The sequence below is a fragment of the Felis catus genome, chromosome C1, assembly GCF_018350175.1.
Source record: "Felis catus isolate Fca126 chromosome C1, F.catus_Fca126_mat1.0, whole genome shotgun sequence".
NCBI lineage: Eukaryota > Metazoa > Chordata > Mammalia > Carnivora > Felidae > Felis > Felis catus.
Window position 1 is genome coordinate 10,846,394 of NC_058375.1, and position 22,024 is coordinate 10,868,417.

General features: G+C 57.9%; 1 protein-coding gene and 1 long non-coding RNA gene across 10 annotated transcripts in view; one reads left to right on the forward strand and one right to left on the reverse strand.

Annotated features, from left to right (window-relative positions):
* KAZN (kazrin, periplakin interacting protein) overlaps nucleotides 1-22,024 on the forward strand; it is a 1,126,623-nt gene that overhangs the window by 1,035,927 nt on the left and 68,672 nt on the right. For all 7 annotated transcript variants that reach the window (XM_023260038.2, XM_023260039.2, XM_045034763.1 and 4 more), the window contains one exon: nucleotides 18,547-18,683. In XM_023260038.2, coding sequence (XP_023115806.1) covers nucleotides 18,547-18,683 — 137 coding nt within the window. The remainder of the gene's footprint in view (nucleotides 1-18,546; nucleotides 18,684-22,024) is intronic.
* On the reverse strand, nucleotides 3,740-11,524 carry LOC123379336. 3 transcript variants are annotated; one of them, XR_006583698.1, is made up of 5 exons: nucleotides 10,940-11,524; nucleotides 9,920-10,417; nucleotides 8,139-9,578; nucleotides 7,171-7,340; nucleotides 3,740-6,216 (listed from the first exon to the last, which is right to left on the reverse strand). It is a non-coding gene; the product is annotated as an uncharacterized LOC123379336 (long non-coding RNA). The 3 variants fall into 3 exon arrangements; XR_006583697.1 differs by having other exon boundaries at nucleotides 7,171-7,846; XR_006583696.1 differs by having other exon boundaries at nucleotides 7,171-9,578.

Sequence of the window (22,024 nt, forward strand, 5' to 3'; positions counted from 1 at the left end):
TTACCGTGGCAGTTTTAGAGATGATGAGACAGTAACGATCTGAAGGAGGCAGAGAAATGAGCCATGAGCTTGGGGTTGGGGAGGAGCATTCCAAGCAGAGCGCATGGTAAGTGCAAAGGCACTGTGGCATGTTAGAGAAACACTTATTTGCTTTACTGTTCAGAAATTCTTTGCTTACCCGTTGGTCTGTTTCCTCGGCTCCTGTGTCTCACACACTCGACACAGTAGTACATGTTGGGACACAGGGGAAGGATTACTTGGAGCATCAGGAACTCATTCCTGGAGAGGGTTCCGTCTGGGGGAAACCACTGGCCAGGACTCACAGGCTGAGCAGGAGGGAAGATTCTCCCTTGAATCCAGGAAAAGGGCTGAAATCACACCCTTGGTCCTTCTGGATAAGTCAGACATCCTTCAGGCTACCTGTACCCAGATCCCCCAGAGTCAGCCCCACCAAGGGGTTTCAGCGAGGAAGAGTATTGGTCTATAGGGTCGGAGGTCTGTGATTTGAGTCCAGCCCAGCCTCTGAGTCGTTTGTGAGCAAGTGACTTTAACTCTCTGAGCCTCGGTTTCCGCATGAGCGAGGTGGGACTAGAGTCTCTCCCGCTCCCCCCCTCACAGGTGCTCCCAGGAAGGACTAGGGTAGTTTTTGTCAAACGGTGCATTTCGCAGCAGAGGTCGGGTACGGTTCCTCCCGCTGCTGCTCTGATTCCCTTTCTCTTCTCTTTTGTATAATTCTGTCCCCCGTTTCAATCCGAGTGCCAAGGCTCCGATGAATCAGTCATGCTCTGCTGGGTTAACTTTTCGTGGCAGGGCATTTCCAGCACCCTGGGAGAGATCTCCAGAAATTCAGCTTCTTGCTCCCCGTGCGAGAGGGCACCTGCAGGCTCCCGTGGAATTCTGGGGCATTTGTCACCGTCAGGAAAGCCGTTCTCCCAGGGCAAGTCTTGGCACGTGCCCCGTGCTCGGAGGGCAGTGAGAACAGCAGTGCGAAAGCTACTGGTGTATTTAAGGGGACAGTCAGGCGGCCAGTTTGCGGGGCTCAGAGCAGCACCCCCCCCCCCCCCCCCCCGCCGCCAGATTCCTGCTCCTTAGCCTTCCTGGCTCTGGCCGAATTGTCTTCTTGGATCTTAAGAAATAATCCTGAGAAGGCTGGCGCTTTTTTCTAGGGTGGGACCTTGGCTGCGTGATTTATTATTTTCTTTTTTTTTCAGCGTTTTTATTTATTTTTGGGACAGAGAGAGACAGAGCATGAACGGGGGAGGGGCAGAGAGAGAGGGGGACACAGAATCGGAAACAGGCTCCAGGCCCTGAGCCATCAGCCCAGAGCCTGACGCGGGGCTCGAACTCCCGGACCGCGAGATCGTGACCTGGCTGAAGTCGGACGCTTAACCGACTGCGCCACCCAGGCGCCCCTTGGCTGCATGATTTAACCTGTCCGTTTCCTCATCTGTAAAATGGGAGTGATAATAACTAAGAATAATAACAACGACAGCACCTTCTTTGTAGAGTTACTATAACAATAACATATTAAGTACTGAGAACACTGCTGACGCACAGGAAGCAGGAGATAAATACTAATTTTTCTAAGTGTATGTGAGTCGCATAGGCCGCGATGGCTGGGGCGGGGGTGGCATTTTTTTGCTCCGGTTCTGCGTGCTGCTCTTCAGCCCCGAAAAGTCAGATTGCTCGTGACAGACTCATGTGAACCAAACTCACGAGAAACCGATGTATAGCCCACAGTGCCAGTTAATCACTCGTCAAGGAGAAATGTGATTTCTTGGTGCTTTGTGTGCCTGGAGCTCACTCTTGCTTGGAGCGTGGGCTCCGAGGTGGCCCTCTTGAGCTGGTGTGATCGAGCGTCAGTGACTTGGGGCTTTCCTCTCTCCTCTCCGGAGCACCCCCTAGGCAGACAAACCATTGATGTGGACAGATCTGGGTCCTGAGCGGGGCTGGGTGCACCTTGCCAGGCCCATCCCACTGACCCCTCTCTATCTGAGGGCTTTCCTTCTGACCACTTCCCTTCTGGGAGGCACAGGATCTCAGATTCATCCCCTTGTTTGCCTCTGCCACCACCACCCTACTCCAGGTCACCACCTCTGTGCTCTGCTCGACCCCAGTCTGGTCTCCGTGGGGCAGCAAAGTGGTGGTAAGGCAGGTCACTTTTGCTTACACCCCTTCCCCGACGTCATGCCGTAGCGAGCCCCTCAGAAGATCCATCGGCCCGAACCCGTGCGTGTGGCCTTATTTGGGAAGAGGGTCTTTGCAGACACAGCTAAGGTAAAGATCTCAAGATCATCCTGGACAAGTGTTCTTGTAAGAGAAGGGAGAGAACGCACAGGGGACAAGGCCAGGGGAAGACGGGGCAGAGATCGGGACGACGCGTCCCCGAGGAATGCCACGGCTTGCTGGGGACACTGCCCGCTGAGAGAGGCAAGGGAGGTTTCTTTCCTGGAGCCTTCAGAGGGATCTCAGCCCTGCCACACCTCGATTTCAAGCGTTTGGCCTCCAGAACTGCAAGGGAATACATTTCTGTTGTTTCAGGCCACCTGGTTTGTGGTAACTTGCCCCGGCAGCCACGGGACAGTAATGCAAGTGTCTTCCCTCTACCCTTCAGAGAAAACCCAGACGCCTGCGTGGGCCTGCGTGACCTGGCCCAGCCCCCTTCGACTTCACCTCCCGGCCCCCTCACCGCGGCCTCTCCCCTCTTTGCTGCCTCAGGGCCACTGCATTTGCCGTTCCCCTGCCAGAACAGTCTTCCCCATTCTTGGCCTATGTGGCTTCTCCGTCCTCTAGAAGGGCCAACCCACTGCACGGCTCCCCAGGGACTCCCTGGCTATTTCCTGCACAGCCTGACCTCAGCGTGCATTTAAATAATTGATCTGTCATACATCTCCCTTGCTCCAACACCGCCCCCCGCAGAATAAAGACCTCATCTGTCTGGCCGAGCCAGGCTCCCAGCAGCAGGCCCAGTGCCCAGCGCACAGTCAGCCCTCAGGAAGATTTGGCTCAATTAACAAATACAAGGCTCTCTATTAATAAGGCCATAGCAAGGTCCTGCTCGTCTTGGTCGTGACCTGTGGGATGATACATTGTTTGGAAGCAACATTTGCAGATACTGTGATCTCATTAGGCTTGCACGCTTGAATTTAACTCTTAGGCGGGGCGCCTGGGTGGCTCAGTGGGTTGAGCATCCGACTTCGGCTCAGGTCATGATCTCACGGTCCATGAGTTTGAGCCCCACGTCGGGCTCTCTGCTGGCCAAATGGAGGCGGCTTCAGATCCTCTGTCCCCCCCTCCCCCGATCCTCTGTTCCCCCCCCCTGTCTCTCTGCACCTCCCCCACTCGCACTCTCTCTCAAAAATAAACAAACATGTAAAAAAGTAAAAACCACCTCTTAGTATCCTGGGGGAGACTCCTGTGTCACCCCTATAAACCATTTATATGAGCCAGTCTCTGAGACCTGATCATTAGAGCTGCTCCTAATAGTGAGTTCTCCATCCATGGAGGCATGCAAGGTTTCATATTTACTAACCCACTTGATCTTCACAACTTCCAAGGACCCTGTGGAGTCTTTAGGGTTCTCCCCCTCTGACCGCCCCGCCCCGCCCCCCCTTTGCCCATCCTGCTAACTCCTCTCCCTTTTCTGGGCAACCCTTTGAGCGTCTTTCCAATAAGGCAAAGTCCGAGAAGGCTACATGCGTATGGCTGTTCACACCTATAATTTTACAACACAAGAGTTTATCAGTCCTGAATGTATATTTAGTGACAGGCTTGGCTAATCTTTCAGCTAATTACACCCATTAACATTTAAACGTATAATCGTTAATATATCTGGGCATGGCGGTCTAAATATTTTATAGAGCTCTTAATTACAGCAGACTTCCATAAAACCCGCGTGCCCCGTGGCGTCAGGTAGCCTGGGGCCCTGGCCAAGTCGGTAGCAAGAACTCGCCATTGCACGGAGATGGGGTGGCTGGGGGGGGTGGTCTCCAGTTTCCGGCTGCACCACGGAAGCCGGGGCTGGCAGAGAGGACGACACTCATTCTCGTGATCTCTCACCGCCACACCGCTGTCGACTTCACGCTCCTCCTCGAACGGGGGGAGTTCAGAGACCCGATAGCAAAGCTTAAAAAGACTAATCGTTGCTGCCACGGCTTCAGGGAGCCGATGAAGAGGCGCCCCTTTCTTCTCCTGCCAATTGCAGAGAGCCTCCCAGGAGGCAGGTAAAAGATGATCAGAACGTGTCTTGTGGCTGCAAGAGCTGATCTGTGGCGCGGATCCGTGGCCACGTGGCTGGTCCACACCGTATGCCAGAAATAGACAGACTTCTCCCCCCAGACCGCCCGGGTGGGCACCTGCGGGCCCCCAGCCGTTACCCTTCATGGTAACAGCTGTCTTTGCCCCCTTTGAAGCTCCCTGTGGATTCTAGAGCTCATCTTCAGACGCTTCTCGGTCCCGAAGGCTGGCAGAGTTTTGTTACACCCCTTCCACAGAGAGCGCGGAGTCTCTGAGAGGTCCCGTGGTTCCCCAGAGGTTCATGGCTGCTGGCAGGCAAAGCAAGACCCGAACCTTTGATGTCCTGCCCTGAGCCCCACCTGGGCTAAGACCTGTGCTTCCCGGCAGCCTTTCTGCGTCCGTGAGGTGACCCAGGAGGCTCAGTAGACCCAGGAGGACTGAGCCGTGGGGTCTGCAGGAGACGTAAGACCTCACGCGATGGGGCCACCGGGCTCCGCTCCTCCCACAGCCAAGGCCGGCATCCACAGCGGCCATGTGGCACCAGGCACTGCCCGCCTGGACAAGCTTAAAGGCAGGGACCCAGAGCCAGAGCTCCCGGGCCACGTCCTGCCTCAGTTTCCTTACTTGTAAACTGGGGATCACTGATGCTAACTACCTCACAGGATCGCTGTAAGGGAAAATGTAGTGAAAACATACAGAACAATACCCGGCCCCTAGTACACACGCAGCAAATATTAGCCACTGTCACTGTTGTGATCATCAGCGTCGTGGGGCTGGGGCACCCACCCCGACCTTCCTCGCTCGCGCGCGGTCTGGGCACCTTCACAGAACTCTTCCCCCTAATTCTCACCGCAGTCCTGCACGGAAGGTGCCGTCTTTGTGCGGGAGGGCGCTAGACTCTGAGCCCAGGACAACCCCAAGTTCACGTTCATGGTCACGTTCTTTCCCCCAGCCCCAGGGGTCCTGCAGATTCACAGCAGCTGCTCTCCTCGCCCACGCTCGGACCTGCCCATGTCATGGGGGGTCCCCTGGTGGCATGGGGGCCACCTCCCCCCACCCCAGATGACAAGAGCGGATACTTCCTGAGGGCTCCCCCCACTCTAGACACAGTTCTGAGTGCGACGCGTATGTAAAACCGGCCCTGCAAAGTAGACGCTATTTTTAAAGCTTTTTATTAAAGAATAACATACATACAAAGTGCAGGTTTACCTGCTTAATGTCAGGTGCTTAAGTGTCACCAACTAGACACACATGTGTGACACCAGCACCCAGATCAAGAGGCGGTACGTCAGTAGCTTCCTGAATGTCCTCCCGTGGCCCCTTCCTGTCTGTATCCCTCAGCAGACAACCTCTTCCTGACTTCTCCCCACGTCCGTTAACTTTGCCGCCTTTGTGTGCTGTGAAGGGAGCCACGCGGCTCTTGTGTCCGGCTTCCCTGGCTTGGCGTGCCGTCCTCGTGGGTCATCACGTTGCGTGTGGCGGGGTGGTCGTCGTTCGCCGGTTCTCACTAGATCGAGTCTTCACCCCTGCAAAGGGACCCCTTCTGCAAAGGGACTGTGCCCGTGGTTTCCAGTTTGGGGCTTTTACAGATGGTGCCGTTGTGCGTGTTTCAGTGCAGGTCCTCGGTGAGCCCGGATGCACGGGGAGGAACTGTTTTTATCCCTCTTGTACAGATGTGAAAAACCAGGCTGATGTGACTCGCTCCAGATCTCCCCTCTAGACGGTGACAAGACCGGTTTTAAACCCAGACAGCCTGGCTCCGGGATCCGCACTCTGGAGAGGTCTCCTGCCCCTCTCCTGAGCTTGTCTAGGAGGAGGCTGACCATAGCTGCCAGGTTCCCACCTGCATCTAACCTTGAATAGCCTTGCTGTATCTCTGTTGGAGGGAAGCCAGGCGAGACCGATTCCCAAACCGTCGGGGCTCCAAAGGCAGCCTCCTTCCTGAGGGTTCCAGAGGGCCCGACGGACCATCTTGAGAGTCTGACACCAAAGCCCAGCGAGGGTGTGTGAGTCCCCAAGGCCGCACAGCACACTGGCTTCCCTCTGTGTCTGGCAGCCATTCTCTGCCACATACCTCCTCCTCCTCTCAGGGCCGTTATCTTGCCTGAGAATGACCTCACGCACCATCATGAGCCGCTAAAAATAGTCCTCATGTGGGGCGTGAGGCCCATGGCCCATGCTGCGTTTCCAGAAATCGCCCCCCTGGGACTAGGGAATGTCAGTGTTCCGGGCCCATCCCTTGCCCCTATTTTTAGTGGTAATTTGGAGGAAGGAGGACATTTCCTGGACTTGCCTTTGGAGGCTGGGAAACAAACACCACCCCCTCCCTGCCTCCGCCCTCCCATTTCCCTCGGCAGGAAGTGGGGGGCCTGGCTCCCCGGGGCCCGCCACCCTCTGGGCTTCCAGGTGAGCTCTGAGTCATTCCAGAGCGGAGGGATGGGCTGCAGGTGGCCACAGTGTGTCCCCACCCCCAACTAGGACCCCCGCTGCGCCTCTTATCTCTTGCGCTCTGTGTCTAAGGCCCTCGCTGGCCTCGCCCTTCCTATCTAAAGTTTTCCGGTCGGGAGCCTCTGACATCTAAGCCTGAGACAGAGATCCTGGAGACGGAGAAAGCCCATGCACCCTTCTTCCCATGCACCCCTCTTCCCATGCACCCCTCTTCCCTGCTCAGGCTCCAAGACAGCATTCCGCGCAGCCGGCTTGCAGCCTCTACTCAAACTCCCCGGCAGGGTGCCCGCTTCCTCTCAAGAACCCCCAGTCTGCCCTAAGACCTCTGTGAGGCTGTCACCTAGAATGACAGAGCCCGACCAAGCCATCGGAGGTGCATCTAGAGCTTTTGCTCTCCTTTAGTGGTCACTACAGCAGAATGACATAGAAGCTGGTATCTCTGCTTCACGCACGAGGGGAGAGGCACAGAGAGGTTAAGGAACTTACCCGACGTCACCCAGCTAGTGAATAGTGGAGCTGGGATTCAACCCCAGGTTTCTGTCTGCAGAGCCTGGTCCCTGGTCTCACTCTACAGAGCTGTAGTGGGCTCACATCGTCCTGTGTTCCATCTTCTATAGCCACCTGCTCAGGTCAGTGGTCCAGCACCCCTGTGAGGCCTACAGTCACGGTTGGGTATCATGATTAATTGCTAATATTGGGGAAGAAAAAAAAGAGAGAGAGACATTTAAGACATAAAGACTACGACAATCCAGAGTTTGGAAATCTCTGGAAAAGTTGGAAGGTGTGGCTGCGCTGGGCCCCCTTCAGTCCCGGAATGGCTGCCCCTGCTATGCATTCTAGGTGCCCGCCTGTGCTTATTCTCTGACCGATGGACCCTGGCAGGGCCCCGAGTGCCACTGTGCTCTCCGCCCTGGGATGGGGGGGGTGGTCCCTCCTGAGCCCCTGAGCTGGAGAATGCAGGAAGGGCGCGGCTTGAGGTAGGGAGCTAGCATGGCCCCCGGCATCCAGACCACAGGTAGAGGCGGGGGCTGTGGGCTTTGGAAAGCCAGGCGGAAGCTTTCTCGAAGTCTCGCAGGGAGAGAAGGCCGGGAGGTCCTCCCAGAAAGGCGGACGTGCTCCCCTCAGTACACACAGAATACATAGTGTTCGGTGGTGCTGAGCTCTAAGGAGAGCGGACAGGGAAGGGGGTGAGGAGGGTGTCCAGGGAGGGCTTTGCTGAGAGAGTGACGTTTGAGGAAGGACCTGGGAGGGAGCGGGTCACGCGGGCAGGAGGACATTCCGGGCAGATTCAGAGGAAGGAGCAGACCCGCGTGAACCGGGAGCAGCACGGAGCCAGGTGGCAGCCGTGGGGTGGGAGTGGGGTTATGGGGGGCGGGAGGAAGGCAGAGAGGTGAGAAGGCAGGGGAGGACAGACACGTGACTCTTCTGGACCATTCTAGGGACTCCGTGCTCACCCTTGAGACTGGAGCCGTCGGAGAGGAGCAGGCAAGTCGTGATCTGATTTGCCCCGTAAAGGGACTACTCCCTGCTGAGCTGATGGGGACCGAAGGGTTGGGAGACCAGTCAGGAGGCTACTGCACGACGCAGACACAGGATGGTGGTGACACGGGCCAGGGTGGTGACCGAGGAGTGGTGACAAGTGGCCGGACTCTGGCAACATGTCAAGCTGACGTGGCTTGTTGAGGAATTGGGTGTGGGGCCTGAGAGGAGTGGAGTTCAGGAAGATTCTGGAGTTTGGGGCCAGAGGAACTGGAAGGCTAAGGCCACCCCTGGATTGAGTTCGAGGAGGCCAGGCGGAGCAGGGTGTGGGGGGCTGGCTGTGGACTCCGTCTCAGACGTGCTGGGTTGGAGGTGGTTAGACCCCCGGCGGTGGTGTGGGGAGGCTCTCGGCACTGAGCGGGCTCCAGGGCCGACGGCCAGGCTGGAGATGCACAGCACGGGGCTGGAGCTGTGCACAGCCGGGAGGCTGGACGGGCCACCAGGACACAGTGGGAAAGAAGGACAGGTTCCTGTTGCCTAGAGGCCCGCTCCTCAGAGAAATCAGCAGAGACCTAGAAGGAGCCGCCAGAGACAGAAGAAGAAACCAGGAGAAGGGGGCGGGAAGGGCACACGAAGATGGAGTGTGACAGACAGGACTGTGGGGTTCACAGCACAGAGGTTACGGTGACCTTGAGAAGAGCAGGTGGGGGAGAAGTCCAGGCGGTGCCAGGGAGGGTGGCAGGAGAGAAATGAGGCACGAGCCCAGGCGGTCCTTTTAAGCATCTTTGCTCCAAAAGGAGGAAGAGATAGAAGCAGAGCGGGAGAGAGAAACGGGGTCGGTTGCGGGGTTTTCTGTTCGAGTTGTGAGACAGAATCGCACGCTCGTGTGACGCGGGGGAAAATCCAGTGCAAGGCCCGTGGCAGGTGCACGGAGCGTGGGTACTCGGAGCAGGCTCTCGTAAATGGAAGGATGGCCGCAGTTTCCAACGCCTCCTGGCCCATCCAAACCTGGTGGCCTCCGCGGGCCACCCAGGGTTGGGGACGGGGAGCCCAGCTGACGAGTGGGTGGCCTCCTCAAGACCCGGGGAGGGTGCCACCATGAGCAGGCTGAAATCAAGGAGCCTTGTGGGACAACCAGGTCACCCCGCTCCCAGACACTGGGTGTTGCCTGTGCTGGGAGCAGTGTCTGGGGTCCGTCCCCAGCTCTGAGCACCTTAAATACTCCTGGTGCCCTGGGGCAGCCGAAGCTGTGGTCCACTTGAGTGTCCTTGTATCCTGCCTGGCGGGTGACGTGAAATGGCCACGGACACGCCGCACAGAGCCCACGGCAGTTCGGCGAGAGCCACAGCCTCTCTGCAGTCGGGGCTCAGGGGCCGGTCAGGAGGCACAAGGGAAATTAGCCTGCCCTGTCAAACCTGTGGAGGTCAAGAGGAGACACGCAAAGGAAAGCCGGATCACCTCTGCCCCCAGGATGCAAGAAATATTGGACACAGCTCAGTGACGACCGTGGAGCAGGTCCCAGTGTTCTCTAGGGAGGCCACCCTTCTGTCATTCATGAGTAGTAAGTTGGTGGGTATTTACTGAGCACTTACTATGTGCCAGGCACTGTTCTATGCTGGAGATACAGTAGTGAACAAGGCAGGCCAGGTCCCTGCCCCCAAGGATCTTATATTTCCAGTGGACATAAAAATATGTAAGTAGACCCAGGAATCCCCCATGTATCTTGGACCAAACTGAGGGAATATTGTGCTCTCACCGTCGAGTGTGCGGGTGGCAGTTTGTGTGCAACCGTCTCAGATGCGAACGGACTGGCTTCTCTCTTTTGGTTAAGTGGAGTTAAACGGAGTCGGTATTGGCACTGCATTGACCCAGACAGGGCTCACCCAGCCGTCCTCAAACACGCCAGCTCTGATCAGTCGTGATGGCATCTGACCTCCCAACCCGAGGCAGAGCAAATCTGCATTTCCCTCCTGTGCCGTGGCAGGCATCCCCAGTCAACCCAGATTCCTGTAGAGTGTGGTTGATTAGTCATGTCTGCGTGGCCACCGGATTGGAAATCAAGAACCTGTATTCCAGACGTTTGGAATATCTTTCCAGGTTGGAAAGGCCACGCTGCCTAACTCTTTCTAGGCTGTACTTGGAGAGAGGAGCCGTGGGGACTCTGGAAAGATCGCAGACCTGAATATCAAAGTGCTAGGGTCAAGTGCCAATTCTGCCCACTCGTTGGCTGAGTTGGCCAATCAGTCCACTTGACCTGGCAGTGAGAAGAAAGAGGAGGTTTTGGTCCCCGAGGAGCAGAGCTTGTCAGACCCAGGTCAGACCTTGGGCCACAGAGCCAAGCGCGTGTCTGACTAGGCCTGGCTCAGCGGGTGCTGGGTTTTCCTTCTTCCCCGAGTGCCTCCCGACAGGGCAAGAGCCTGCTTAACCTCTCTACCTGTTCTGAAGTCACCTTGCTCAGCTTTCAAACAGGAAGAACCAAAATAAACCCAGGCAGGCCCGTCCCGGGGCCATAAGTAAGTCTGCAAGCCTTTTGCTTCCTTCCCTGCCCTGTGCCCGCCCTTCCCCCTGCCCTGGGCCCCTTCCCCAGGCCCTTTTCCCAGAATCCAGCCTGTTGGTCAGGTCACCCAGTATTTTCTGAGCCCTCCTGGGGCCTGGGAGCCATGGGGAGCCGGAAGACAGGAGGAGGTGCTAACATTGAGCGAACACCTTGTGGATTCAGGTGCCAGGTAGTGTCACATAGGGCCTCGCAAGGTACAAGTTATCACCCTCAGCTTACCGGCTCAGGAAACACCCAGAGACGTTACACGCGGGGAAGCTGGTTGAGGGGTGAAGCCGGACTGGAATCCGAGGCTCCGTGAATCCGGAACCGTGTCTTTCTGAGGCTCTCTTCTACCCACGTGCTCAGGGTCCGCACCTGACGGGTCACTCCGGATATGGCAACCTGTTCTCTATCGGGCAGAAGTAGGTACACTTTCAGTCCTCATTCCACAGATGGGGAAACTGAGGCTTAATTAAAGTCTGATAGGCCGACTCCAAAGCTGATGATGCTTTTAGCCCAGCGGCGTTGGTCTGAGAATCGGGAGACCCGGGCTGGCTGGCTGTGTGATATCGGGTATCCTCTTTCCCTCTCTGGGCCTCAGTTTCCCCATCGGTAAAGGGAAGTTGAGCTAAAAGAGCTTCGTTTTCTTCTTTCTTTTTTTAAAGTTTTTCCATTAAAAAAATTTTTTTCCACCCGAGTGCGGTCAGCACACAACACTATTCCAGTGCCATCGACTGTACTCCCAGCGCTGTGCCTTCTGTTCCCGCGACCTGTTTGGGAGACCATCTTGGTGGGTGTGTTTATCCGGAGTGGTTTGCTAGGCTCTTGTGGCCCCCGCCCGCCCACCCCTCCTGTCTCAGAATCTGTGGATGCGGAAGGTTCAACTGGTTGGGGGTGTTGAATGAAAAAGAAAGGGGGCCCCCTGCTGGCGGTGGCTTGGATCATCATACCTGGGCTGAAATTTACCCGACTCTGCCCACCATCCCCGTCCCCACCTTCCTTAGAGCCTGTTTGCCAGGAGGAAGGGGGGGTGGGGGGGGGGCACTGACCAGGCTGGACATTTTCATAAGGTCTCTTGGTTTGGGACCGTCCGGAGCCAGGCCCTGCAGTCTTCCGAGGCCAGACTAATGGGAAATCTGGGCGTGTGGAAGGAGACTGTGTCTTGGGCAAGCTGTGGAGGGGGGCCGGGGGAGGATTCCTTGAGAGCCGTGGCTTGCACGCACGCGCGCACACACGCACGCACACCACCAGCGGCCACGGAGCAGTCATGGGGTGCACACAAGAATGTCAAACCACCGTTGATGGAAACCTCAGAAGGTCCCCTCGGGACCGTAAGCTGCAAAAACAGCGTCTCGTGGCAGGAGTGACTGGCGCAGATTTCTGGATCATCCAGCGGTTTTGTGCTTCGATGCAGGTCCTGCTGTTTCCGGCGACGTGCTTTCACAGTAGGTTAAGGAAGGGGAGTGAGGGGTTCCAGGTCAGACGGCAGAGAGGCAAGTCCAGGATCCGGTCCTTGAGCTGTGAGGGCCCTGGAGAGTAAGTTAGCCCTTCGAACCTCAGTTTCCTCCTCCACAAGGCAAGTGCCCCCTCTCCTCTACACACACACACCCCAGCCCCCCACCCCACCCCTGCACAAGGTCCTGAGGAGCAGGCGAGGCCAACGGGACCCTGCGGGGTTGGTTGGGGTCGGTGATTCTGGAGGCAGCAGGGGACCAGAGTGGGAGGGGGAGGGGAGAGGGTAGGTGGGTGTGGGGCCAGACGGGCACTGCCACTCACTCCCTGACCCGGCTCCTCACTCTCCCGGGGTGCCTACTGCCCCATGCTGTGACATGGAACGACTTCATACAGTGGTTGTGGTGGTTGAGTGGCGAGAACGCATCGGGGGCTCAGAGCAGGGCCTGGCACACGGGAACCGTTTTAATACCTAGGAAAGCGAGACTTGGGGGAGGGTAGTGACTTGCTCAGGGGCTCAGAGCCAGGGACAGAACCCAGGTCCTCTGACGCCAGACTGATGCCCATTCTGCCCCGCTGTGTGGTGCTGGCCGAGGCCCTGGACACCTCTGTGGGGAGCAGTGGTGGAGGTGATGCCTTCTCGGCCCTCCAAAGCCAGAGGAGGCTCACAGGGTCCGTCCAGCACACTCATGGTGGGGGCACGGTTGAGGCTCAGAGAGGGGAAGGCTGGGAGCCCGGCCCCTCCCTCCCCAGCTCCCCAGCAAGCTTCTCCCTGCGCACTCTGCCTTGGGGGGTAAGCAGAAGTCCCCTGGTGCTCAAAAGCGCCCTGTAGAATCCCTTGCCCTCCAGGCACACAGCCGCTAGAGGCTCAAAGGCCACGAATTAGCCTGTCCGGTTCCCTTGCTTGTTGGCGGAGGCCTCCCTATGCCTGGGCATTGCCGCTGAGGGTCTGTCACCCGTGGCCGCAATGAAGGGGACCGGTCCCACCCCTGCCGGTGGTGAGTTTGCAGCAGCTGTGAGATCAGTGAGGAGCTGTGGTCCCCTAAGCCAGGAGAGGAAGACGGGGTCTGCTGCGGAAAGGCCACGGCAGAAGCTTGAGAGGATGACATCCCCAGAGATGCTCTATCTTCACGGGGCCAGAGCCGGGCCCCTGGTCACCCCCCTGCAGGCACTCGGCCTCCTCTGAGTTAGAAAAACAAGTCCCTCCCTCCCCCCCTCGGAATCCCCACATTCTCGGGAGCCGAGCTGGTCTCCCACGGTGACCCCACAGGGCCTGCCGGGCATGACATCACCCGTCACCATGGCAGTGGTTCCGGTGGCCTGGCTCCTGGAATGGGACACGCCTGGCTGAAGCTGGATGCCTGGGAAGGTGAAGTGAGCGCCCGGGAGCTTTGGGCCGAGGCAGGAGGCTGGTCACCGAGAAGGTCAGGTGTCACAGACCCCACCCTGCCACTCCTGCCTTAGTAGCAACATTTGGAGAGCGCCAAAATGCAGTTTGGAAGGAGGGATAACAGCAGACCTGTGGCAAAGGGAAGAAGGAGGCACCCCATGGCATAGTTTTCATAGCTGTGTAAATTAGTAACTTAAATTCTTCCTTGGGGACCCATCGTGCTGATCTTCTTGTCTTCTTTTTAATGTTTATTTATTTCAGAGAGAGAGAGAGAGAGAGAGAGAGAGAGAGAGAGAGAGAGAGAGAACAAGGGGGGAGGGGCAGAGAGAGAGGGAGGCACAGAATCCGAAGCAGGCTCCAGGCTCCGAGCTGTCAGCACAGAGCGCAGTGCGCGACTTGAACTCAGGAACCGCGAGATCATGACCTGAGCCGAAGTTGGGCGCTTAACCTTCTGAGCCACCCAGGCGCCCCCGATCTTCTTGTTTTCTTAAAAGAGTTACAATGCCAGTGACACCCTTCAGGGAGCCCCGTCTGACGGCAGCGACCCAGCATCTGGAGACTCAGGGACAGTCAGGCCCGATGGGGACGCGCATGCGCGCGCACACACACACACACACACACACACACACACACACACACACACAGGTGCCTGCTCCCAGGTCCTGCTTCTGCGAGGAGTTCCCGTGAGTCGGTTACGGTCGTGTGTGCTTCCGAGAGGCTATGGCAGACCGCTCGGCATCTGCTTTGTTCACACTGTGGCTCCAGAGGTGCCGAAGCTCTGTTTCAAAGGGATCTGCACCCGGCATTCCTGCCCAGAGATCCAGCTTTCATGTGTCTCAGTCCTCAGCTGGGCAGGGTCCAGCCACCGCCCCCGCCGTGCCCCCAGAATCCGCAGAGCAGGGGTTCCCAGGGAGAGCTCGTGCGAAGGAACCAGGCAGCGAAGGTTATTATGGTGGGGGTGGCGGCACCTCTCACAGCCCGCCCTGACGTGTCCGTTAGGAATGTGTTGGGGTGCACATCATGGGAAGTCCCCCAAACACTGTGACCTTGTACTATAAAGAAAACGGGTTTTCCCAGTAGGCTCCTGGGCACGTCTTAGTAGCCACAACCGGACACATGGCCCCTCAAGTTGCAGGGGAGCATGGCACGTTGAGTGTTTTAGTGGGGCGCAAACAAAATTGGGGTTCCCTTGGTAAGGAGGCGGGTGGATGGGGTCTCGCGTCATCCACGTGTGCAGGGGTCGTCTCCTCCGTCACACTGGCAACCTCCCAGGAGGTAGGGGCGTGTCTTTTTCAGCCCTGTCCCCCCAGCAGCAGCAGGCAGGGGGTCTGGCACACAGAGCATGCCTGACCAGTAGTTCAAGGGAGCTCGCGGTTTCCCCTTGAGGAGGAGCTACTAATCTGAAGGTGGAGGGCCAGCCCCCGGTCAGATGGGGGAGGCGTAGCTCCCTGCCACTAACACACAGAGACACAGGTGCACACACCCCTTTGCTGGGGGACAGAACGGGGGCCCACACGGCTGCTCCTGTACACGGTGGCACAGGGGTAGAGTGGAGGGAGCACCGTGGAGGCCAGCGGCAGGCTGCCACGTCGCCCCTCCCCAAGGTGTTTTGGCAAAAGTGAAGGAAGGCCCAGCGATGCTATGGAGGAAGGGGGTGGCATCCCTCCCAGAGCCTCCAGTTGCCAAGAGCAAAGTCTGGAATTTGGTTTCCATCCAGACAAGGCTAACAAAAGAGGCAAATCGGAGCCCAAGGGGGATTAATTTCCAACCAAGGGCAGAGGCATGCTCCCCAGGGGAGTCCGTGAGACCTTCTCAAACCCTGGGGTGGAGGGTCCCACAGTGGTGACTTTGTCCGGGTCAGCTGGCCCCTCCCCCGCAGCCCCTGGGAGCCACTCCCCTCGACAGTCTGAAACCCACCTGAGTCAGCTCTGCCATTTGCCGGCTGTGTGGCCTCAGTTTCCTCCCCTGTAAAATGGGGTGACAGCACTTCCCTCCCACCCACCTCTGGCACAGGAGGGAGTACAGCCAGGATCTAGGGTCTGATGAGAATGCAGATGGAAATTTCCCAGTTCTCAGTGGCCGCTGAGCCTGGGCTCTTCTGTAAGATTCCTTCTGACCCACTTATGTCTTTAGATGTTGGGTTTTCTTCAAGTGAAGCTCACCGTTAACCTATACCCTGCACCCTAACAGAAAACTAGCACAGCCCTGCCCCCCTCCCTCCTACTCCTACCCTGGCCACCCCCAGCCTGACTGGAGAGAGAGGAGATGAGCTCTCTCACCATGCTCTCCACTGTCCCTGTCCTCTAAGGTCCCAGCCCCAGCCCTGCAGGCCTGGAGCTCCGGCCCTGATGATCTACGCTGCCCCACCAAGCTGCCACGAAGAAGGTGGGTCCAGCTGCAGGACTGAGGGGAGTTGAAAGCTGGAATTTAAAGGGCCGCCCAAGACCCAGGGCCCGCACCGCATGGGTCTCCCCACGGTCCCTGCTCTACCCAGGTTGGGGGTTGGGGGAGCAAAGCACAGGAGGATGAAGGAAGTCCCCTCAGGGCCAGAAGGATATCAGCTTATGTCGAGCACTGGGCCAGGAGCCCGGCATCCTCGGTCCTTACATCACACCTGGCGGCCCAGACTCCCATATTGGCAAGCCGAGTTTGCAGAGCTGGATGTCCAGGACGAGATGGGGTGTCACAGCCATGGTCTGCCCCATATCAGTGCCCTCAGCTAGCCATGGGGCCGGGACCCTCCAGGTCTTGGAGGCTCCGCTGTAGGGACAGCATAACGTGGGGTCACCTGTGTCGGCTTTCAGGTCAGACATGGCTGTGTGACTTTGGGCAAATGACTTAACTACTCTGTGCCTTCTGAGGCCAAGGAGCCTGAGAGCCCTCCGGAGCCACGGAGTTGCTTTACCCTCCTCCATACCATCTGCGCAACTCTGCTTGGTGTTCTCTCCAGGGACAGGACAGAACAGACTTCTGGGGGCGCTGGGACAAGGCAGTGGAGCCCACTCCGCAGCCACAGCCCCCCCTGACCACAGCTACTCTCTCCATTTGCCAAAGAGCCAGCGGTGTGAGAGGGGGTCTGCAGGGAGCAAAGAGTCACGCTGCCTGCCAGGAGGTTGCTTAGAGCTCATGGCCCTGTGTGTGTGTGTGTGTGTGTGTGTGTGTGTGTGTGTGTACGAGAGAGAGAGAGCTTTATTAAGATATAATTCAGGGGCGCCTGGGTGGCGCAGTCGGTTAAGCGTCGGACTTCAGCCAGGTCACGATCTCGCGGTCCGTGAGTTCGAGCCCCGCGTCGGGCTCTGGGCTGATGGCTCGGAGCCTGGAGCCTGTTTCCGATTCTGTCTCCCTCTCTCTCTGCCCCTCCCCCGTTCATGCTCTGTCTCTCTCTGTCCCAAAAATAAATAAACGTTGAAAAAAAAATTAAATACATTTAAAAAAAAAAAAAAAAAAAAAAAAAAAAAAAAAAAAAGATATAATTCACATATCCTACAATTCACCGTTTACCATGTACAATTCAGTGGTTTTTAGTATATTCACAGACTGCTTATCCATCACCACAATCAACATTCGAACATTTTCATCATCTCAGAAAGAAACCCCAGGCCCTCCAAATATCACCCCTATATCCACACACCCCCGCCCCCCGCCATCCACCCCTCCCCCCAGCCCTCTGCAGCCACCTGTCTGCATCCTGTCTCCGTAGATTTCCCTACCGTGGACTGTTCATACGGTATTTGGAATCATACATCAGCAACCGGCTTCTTTCACTTAGCAGACTGTTCAGAGTTGATCCGCGTTGTGGCATGAAACGGTACCTCTTTCCACTGTCAGATAGCGTTCCATTGTATGCGTCACCGCACCGCGTGTTTCGGTTTTTAACTCCTTCATCAGTTGCTGGCCATTTGAGTTGGTTTTCACCTTGTGGCTTCTGCGACCCATGCTGCCGTAAACGTTTGCGTACGAGCGTTTGTGTGGACGCGTGTTTTCCTCTCTCCTGGGCGTGTGCCTAGGCGTGGTTTGCCAGACCGCAGGGCAACTCTATGTGGAATCACTTGCAGAACCGTCAGGCTGCCTTCCACCGTGGCTGCACCGTTTCCATCCGTCCCCGTCGGCGGTGTGCAAGGTGTCCTAGTATCCCCACATCCATGTCAACCCTTGAGTCCGTCTTGTTTATTTGTGGCCATGCTAGTGAGTGTGAAGGGGTGTGTCCTTGTGGCTGTGATCCGCAGTTCCCTGTGGACTAATGAGGTCAAGACCCTTTCCTGTCCTTATTGGCCATTTCTTGGAGAAATGTCTGTTCAGATCCTTTGCCTAGTTTTTACTTGGGTTGTCTTCTTATTATTGAGTTGTAAGAGCTCTTTACATATTCTGCACGTAAGGCCCTTATCAGACACGCGGTCTGCAAGTACTTTCTCCCATTTCCTGCGTTGCCTTTTTACTCTCTTTGTGGTGGCCTTTGAAGCACAGAAGTTTTATGTTTTGACAGAGTCTGACCTATCTGTACTTCTGGCTGTTACGCACACTTTCCGTGTCATTTCTTGCTGCGTGTTTTTAATCAAGTGCTTCTCCTGTGGAGGAAACCGGGCAGATGACGGACTATGGTGCTGGGCTGAGGCTTCCTGGGGGCTCAGAATGGACCGTGGGGGGCTCCCTCAGCCCGGAGTCGGGGCGCCATCCGCTTCCCCGGCCACGGGCGCTCACCGGGCCTCCAGCCCCCTCACCCCGGAGACCCCTTCGGTTCAGGGCTGGGAGAGATGCTCAGTCCAGGACTTGCTGCCCCGGCTGGATCAGTAAAACCGAGAGGTGAGAACAGGTTCTAGAGACAGGCGGCCCAGGTTCGAATCCCGGGAATGCCACTAAGGGACAGGGGCGCGTGGGAGAGAAACGTCGCCTTCCTGAACCCCGTTCTCTCATCTCTTAGAAAGGGGATAGAGGCAGTGCCCCTTCTCCCCATCGGGCCGACGGCCGGCTAGACTCTGGCACTCACAAGCTCTTCTGCCCGCAGCCATGAAAGCCGACCGGAAGCGCCTAAAGGGCGAGAAGACCGACCTGGTGAGCCAGATGCAGCAGCTGTACGCCACGCTGGAGAGCCGCGAGGAGCAGCTGCGCGACTTCATCCGCAACTACGAGCAGCACCGCAAGGTGGGGCCCGCCCCTCCCCCCTGCCCCCCTCCCCCTTCCTCGGCGCCCCTTCCCAGACACCAGCTTCTTCCCCCTTTTGCCCCTCCCCTTCCTCCCCGCCCCTTCTCCCTCCCAGACACCAGCTTCCTCCCCTCCCCCTCCTCCCCTCCCCCCTCCCAGACACCAGCTTCCTCCCCTCCCCCCTCCCAGACACCAGCTTCCTCCCCTCCCCCTCCTCCCCTCCCCCTCCCAGACACCAGCTTCTTCCCCCTTTTGCCCCTCCCCTTCCTCCCCTCCCCCTCCTCCCCTCCCCCCCTCCCCCTCCTCCCCTCCCCCCTTCCAGACACCAGCTTCCTCCCCTCCCCCCTCCCAGACACCGGCTTCCTCCCCTCCCCCTCCTCCCCTCCCCCTCCCAGACACCAGCTTCTTCCCCCTTTTGCCCCTCCCCTTCCTCCCCGCCCCTTCTCCCTCCCAGACACCAGCTTCCTCCCCTCCCCCTCCTCCCCTCCCCCCTCCCAGACACCAGCTTCCTCCCCTCCCCCCTCCCAGACACCAGCTTCCTCCCCTCCCCCTCCTCCCCTCCCCCTCCCAGACACCAGCTTCTTCCCCCTTTTGCCCCTCCCCTTCCTCCCCTCCCCCTCCTCCCCTCCCCCCCTCCCCCTCCTCCCCTCCCCCCTTCCAGACACCAGCTTCCTCCCCTCCCCCCTCCCAGACACCGGCTTCCTCCCCTCCCCCTCCTCCCCTCCCCCTCCCAGACACCAGCTTCTTCCCCCTTTTGCCCCTCCCCTTCCTCCCCTCCCCCTCCTCCCCTCCCCCCCTCCCCCTCCTCCCCTCCCCCCTTCCAGACACCAGCTTCCTCCCCTCCCCCCTCCCAGACACCGGCTTCCTCCCCTCCCCCTCCTCCCCTCCCCCCTCCCAGACACCAGCTTCCTCCCCTCCCCCTCCCAGACACCAGCTTCCTCCCCTCCCCCTCCTCCCCTCCCCCTCCCAGACACCAGCTTCCTCCCCCTTTTGCCCCTCCCCTTTCTCCCCACCCCCTTCCTCCCCTCCCCCTCCTCCCCTCCCCCCTCCCAGACACCAGCTTCCTCCCCTCCCCCTGTAGACACCAGCACCCTCACCTACCACTGCCTGCAGGCTGCCTTCTCTGCCTAGCAAGGGGTCTGCCTTCTCTAATCTCTGAGCACACACACTCACTGCCCGTGTCACCTGTGGTCGCCTGAGGAGGCCTGCAATATGTCTGGCCCGGGCCCGGGCACAGAGAAGAAATGGGCACAGCCCCTAGTTGGGGGGCCTCCGTGCCTCCCGGGCAGACAAGGCCGGACAGGACAGCCCAGCCAGTGTCAGTGAGGACTGTGGATTCTGGGTGGCCCGAATTCAGATCCCAGCCCCCTGTGGGCGTGCCCTTGGGCATCTCACCTAACCTTCGCAGCCTCAGACCTCCTGCGGCTGTGATGGAGACGCCATGCCGGGCACCCAGCATGGCATCTGGCTTCTGGTAAGTGCTCAGTAAATACTCGCTAGGCGCCTTACAAATGATACCACAACAAAAGTGTGAAGAGAGAGCCGGGGCGACAGCAAGAAATTCTGCCTGCAGGGAGAGAGGCTCGTAAGGCTTCTCGGAGGAGGTGACCTAGGAGTGGGGCTCTGCGGGGTGCGTAGGAGTTTGGACAGACCCGAGTTATTTCCGCTATTAACTGTTTACAGAGCAACCCAAGGCAGACCACAGAGAAGAGGTCCCAGCTGCCCTCATGAGCCGTGGGTGCTGTGCTGAGCATTTCAGCGGCAGTGTGACCATCCTGGGGCTTAATAGCCAACATCTCTCCCGTCTTTCAGTGGGTCATCACATTTTAGAGACGTGCTTTTCCTTGAAAATAAAATCTCCACAGAGACCCACCTTCCGCCAGGTCCGTGCCGTGACTTTTTTTAAGTCGCAGGTACCTGGGGGGCACCCCCCTAAGTCCAGCCAGCAATGGGGGGGTAGGGTTGAAGCTGCTGAATAATCCAAAGCCAGCCACGGGCAGCCACAGATGGCCACAGCTCAGCACCGAGCGTCACTCTTACGGAATGGCAAGAGCCTTCAGATTCATTCAGAAAAGGGAATTTGGAAAACACTAATTAAAAGAAAACTTAGTGTCTTAACCCTCGTCGTGTGGAGCAAGTTGTACTTCTAGCCTGTCAGTGGAAGAGCAACATTGTGGTGGGTCATTAATCGTTGTTGGGTGCAGCCCCATTTTACAGACGGGAGGACTGAGGCTATGAAGGGTGCAGGGACTGACCCAAAGCCACCTGTTTAGAGCTGGTCTGGAGAAGCTAAAACCACAAGTCCTGATTTTATTGTCTCTTCCAAGACCTGCAACTGGTTAAAAAAAAAAAGTTGCATTTTATGCACAAAGTAAGTGTCCCCGTGAACAGGATTAACGGAACCTTGAGATGCCCCGCCCTCCTTGGTCCTGCCACTTAGCCTGCCACGGCCCACCCAGCTCCTCCTGAGGACCCCTGCAGGCCTCACCTGGAGCAGCGGGCAGGACCCCAGTTCTCTGAGCTACTGGGGTCAGCACAGGCACAGGCTGCTGAGAAATGAGGGGTTTGGAGTCTGCCCAGAAAGTTCGCGGAAACGCAGCCTCCCAGAAAGTTGTGCCTGATGCTCGTGCCCCGTCACACGGTGCGGTTTGGAGGGCGATTTGGGACTCTCCATAAATCCAGCCGAGGAAGTTCTCGCGGCAAGTCGGGCGGGCAGGCTGGGGGCCACGGGCCAGACACAGGGCCGTCTTGGGTAGTGAGGCTGTTGTCACAACGGGCCGCCTTCATCCCGCCCTCTTCACCTCCCCAGACAGGCCTTTGTCCCCTTGAATCACCATTCTCACTGCACCCCTCCTCCTTCTGTCCAGTGAGCCTCACATGCCAGCAGAGGGACCCCGCTCCCGCCTTGCCATCTGAGGCCCGACCACCCTGACCCCCGTGTGGTTCCAACCTCCCTGGCGGGTTTCCTTTCAGTTGCTTTCCTGCCTCAGTTACCAGCAAGGATCGAGACCTCCACCACCCTCTCGGGGAGGTTGGGGGGGGGGGGGGGGAGTTGTTTTACTTCTCTGGCCTCAGCTCGCTCATCTGTGAAATAGGGATGGTCCTAATTCCCCACTTCACGGGGGGTTGTCAGGTTTAAATATAATTGCCTAAAACACGGAGGCACCATGCTTGACGTGTGTCCAGAACATTCCGTGTCACTTGCGACTGAGCCCCGCCCTCCTGCTGCCAGGGAATGTGATCATGGGGGTGGGTGTCCGAGTCCTCACCAAGACGGAAAGCACCTGGAGGCCTTTCCCCCCCCAGCCCGGAACCCTCAGTCTGCTCGCGACCAGGGCGGT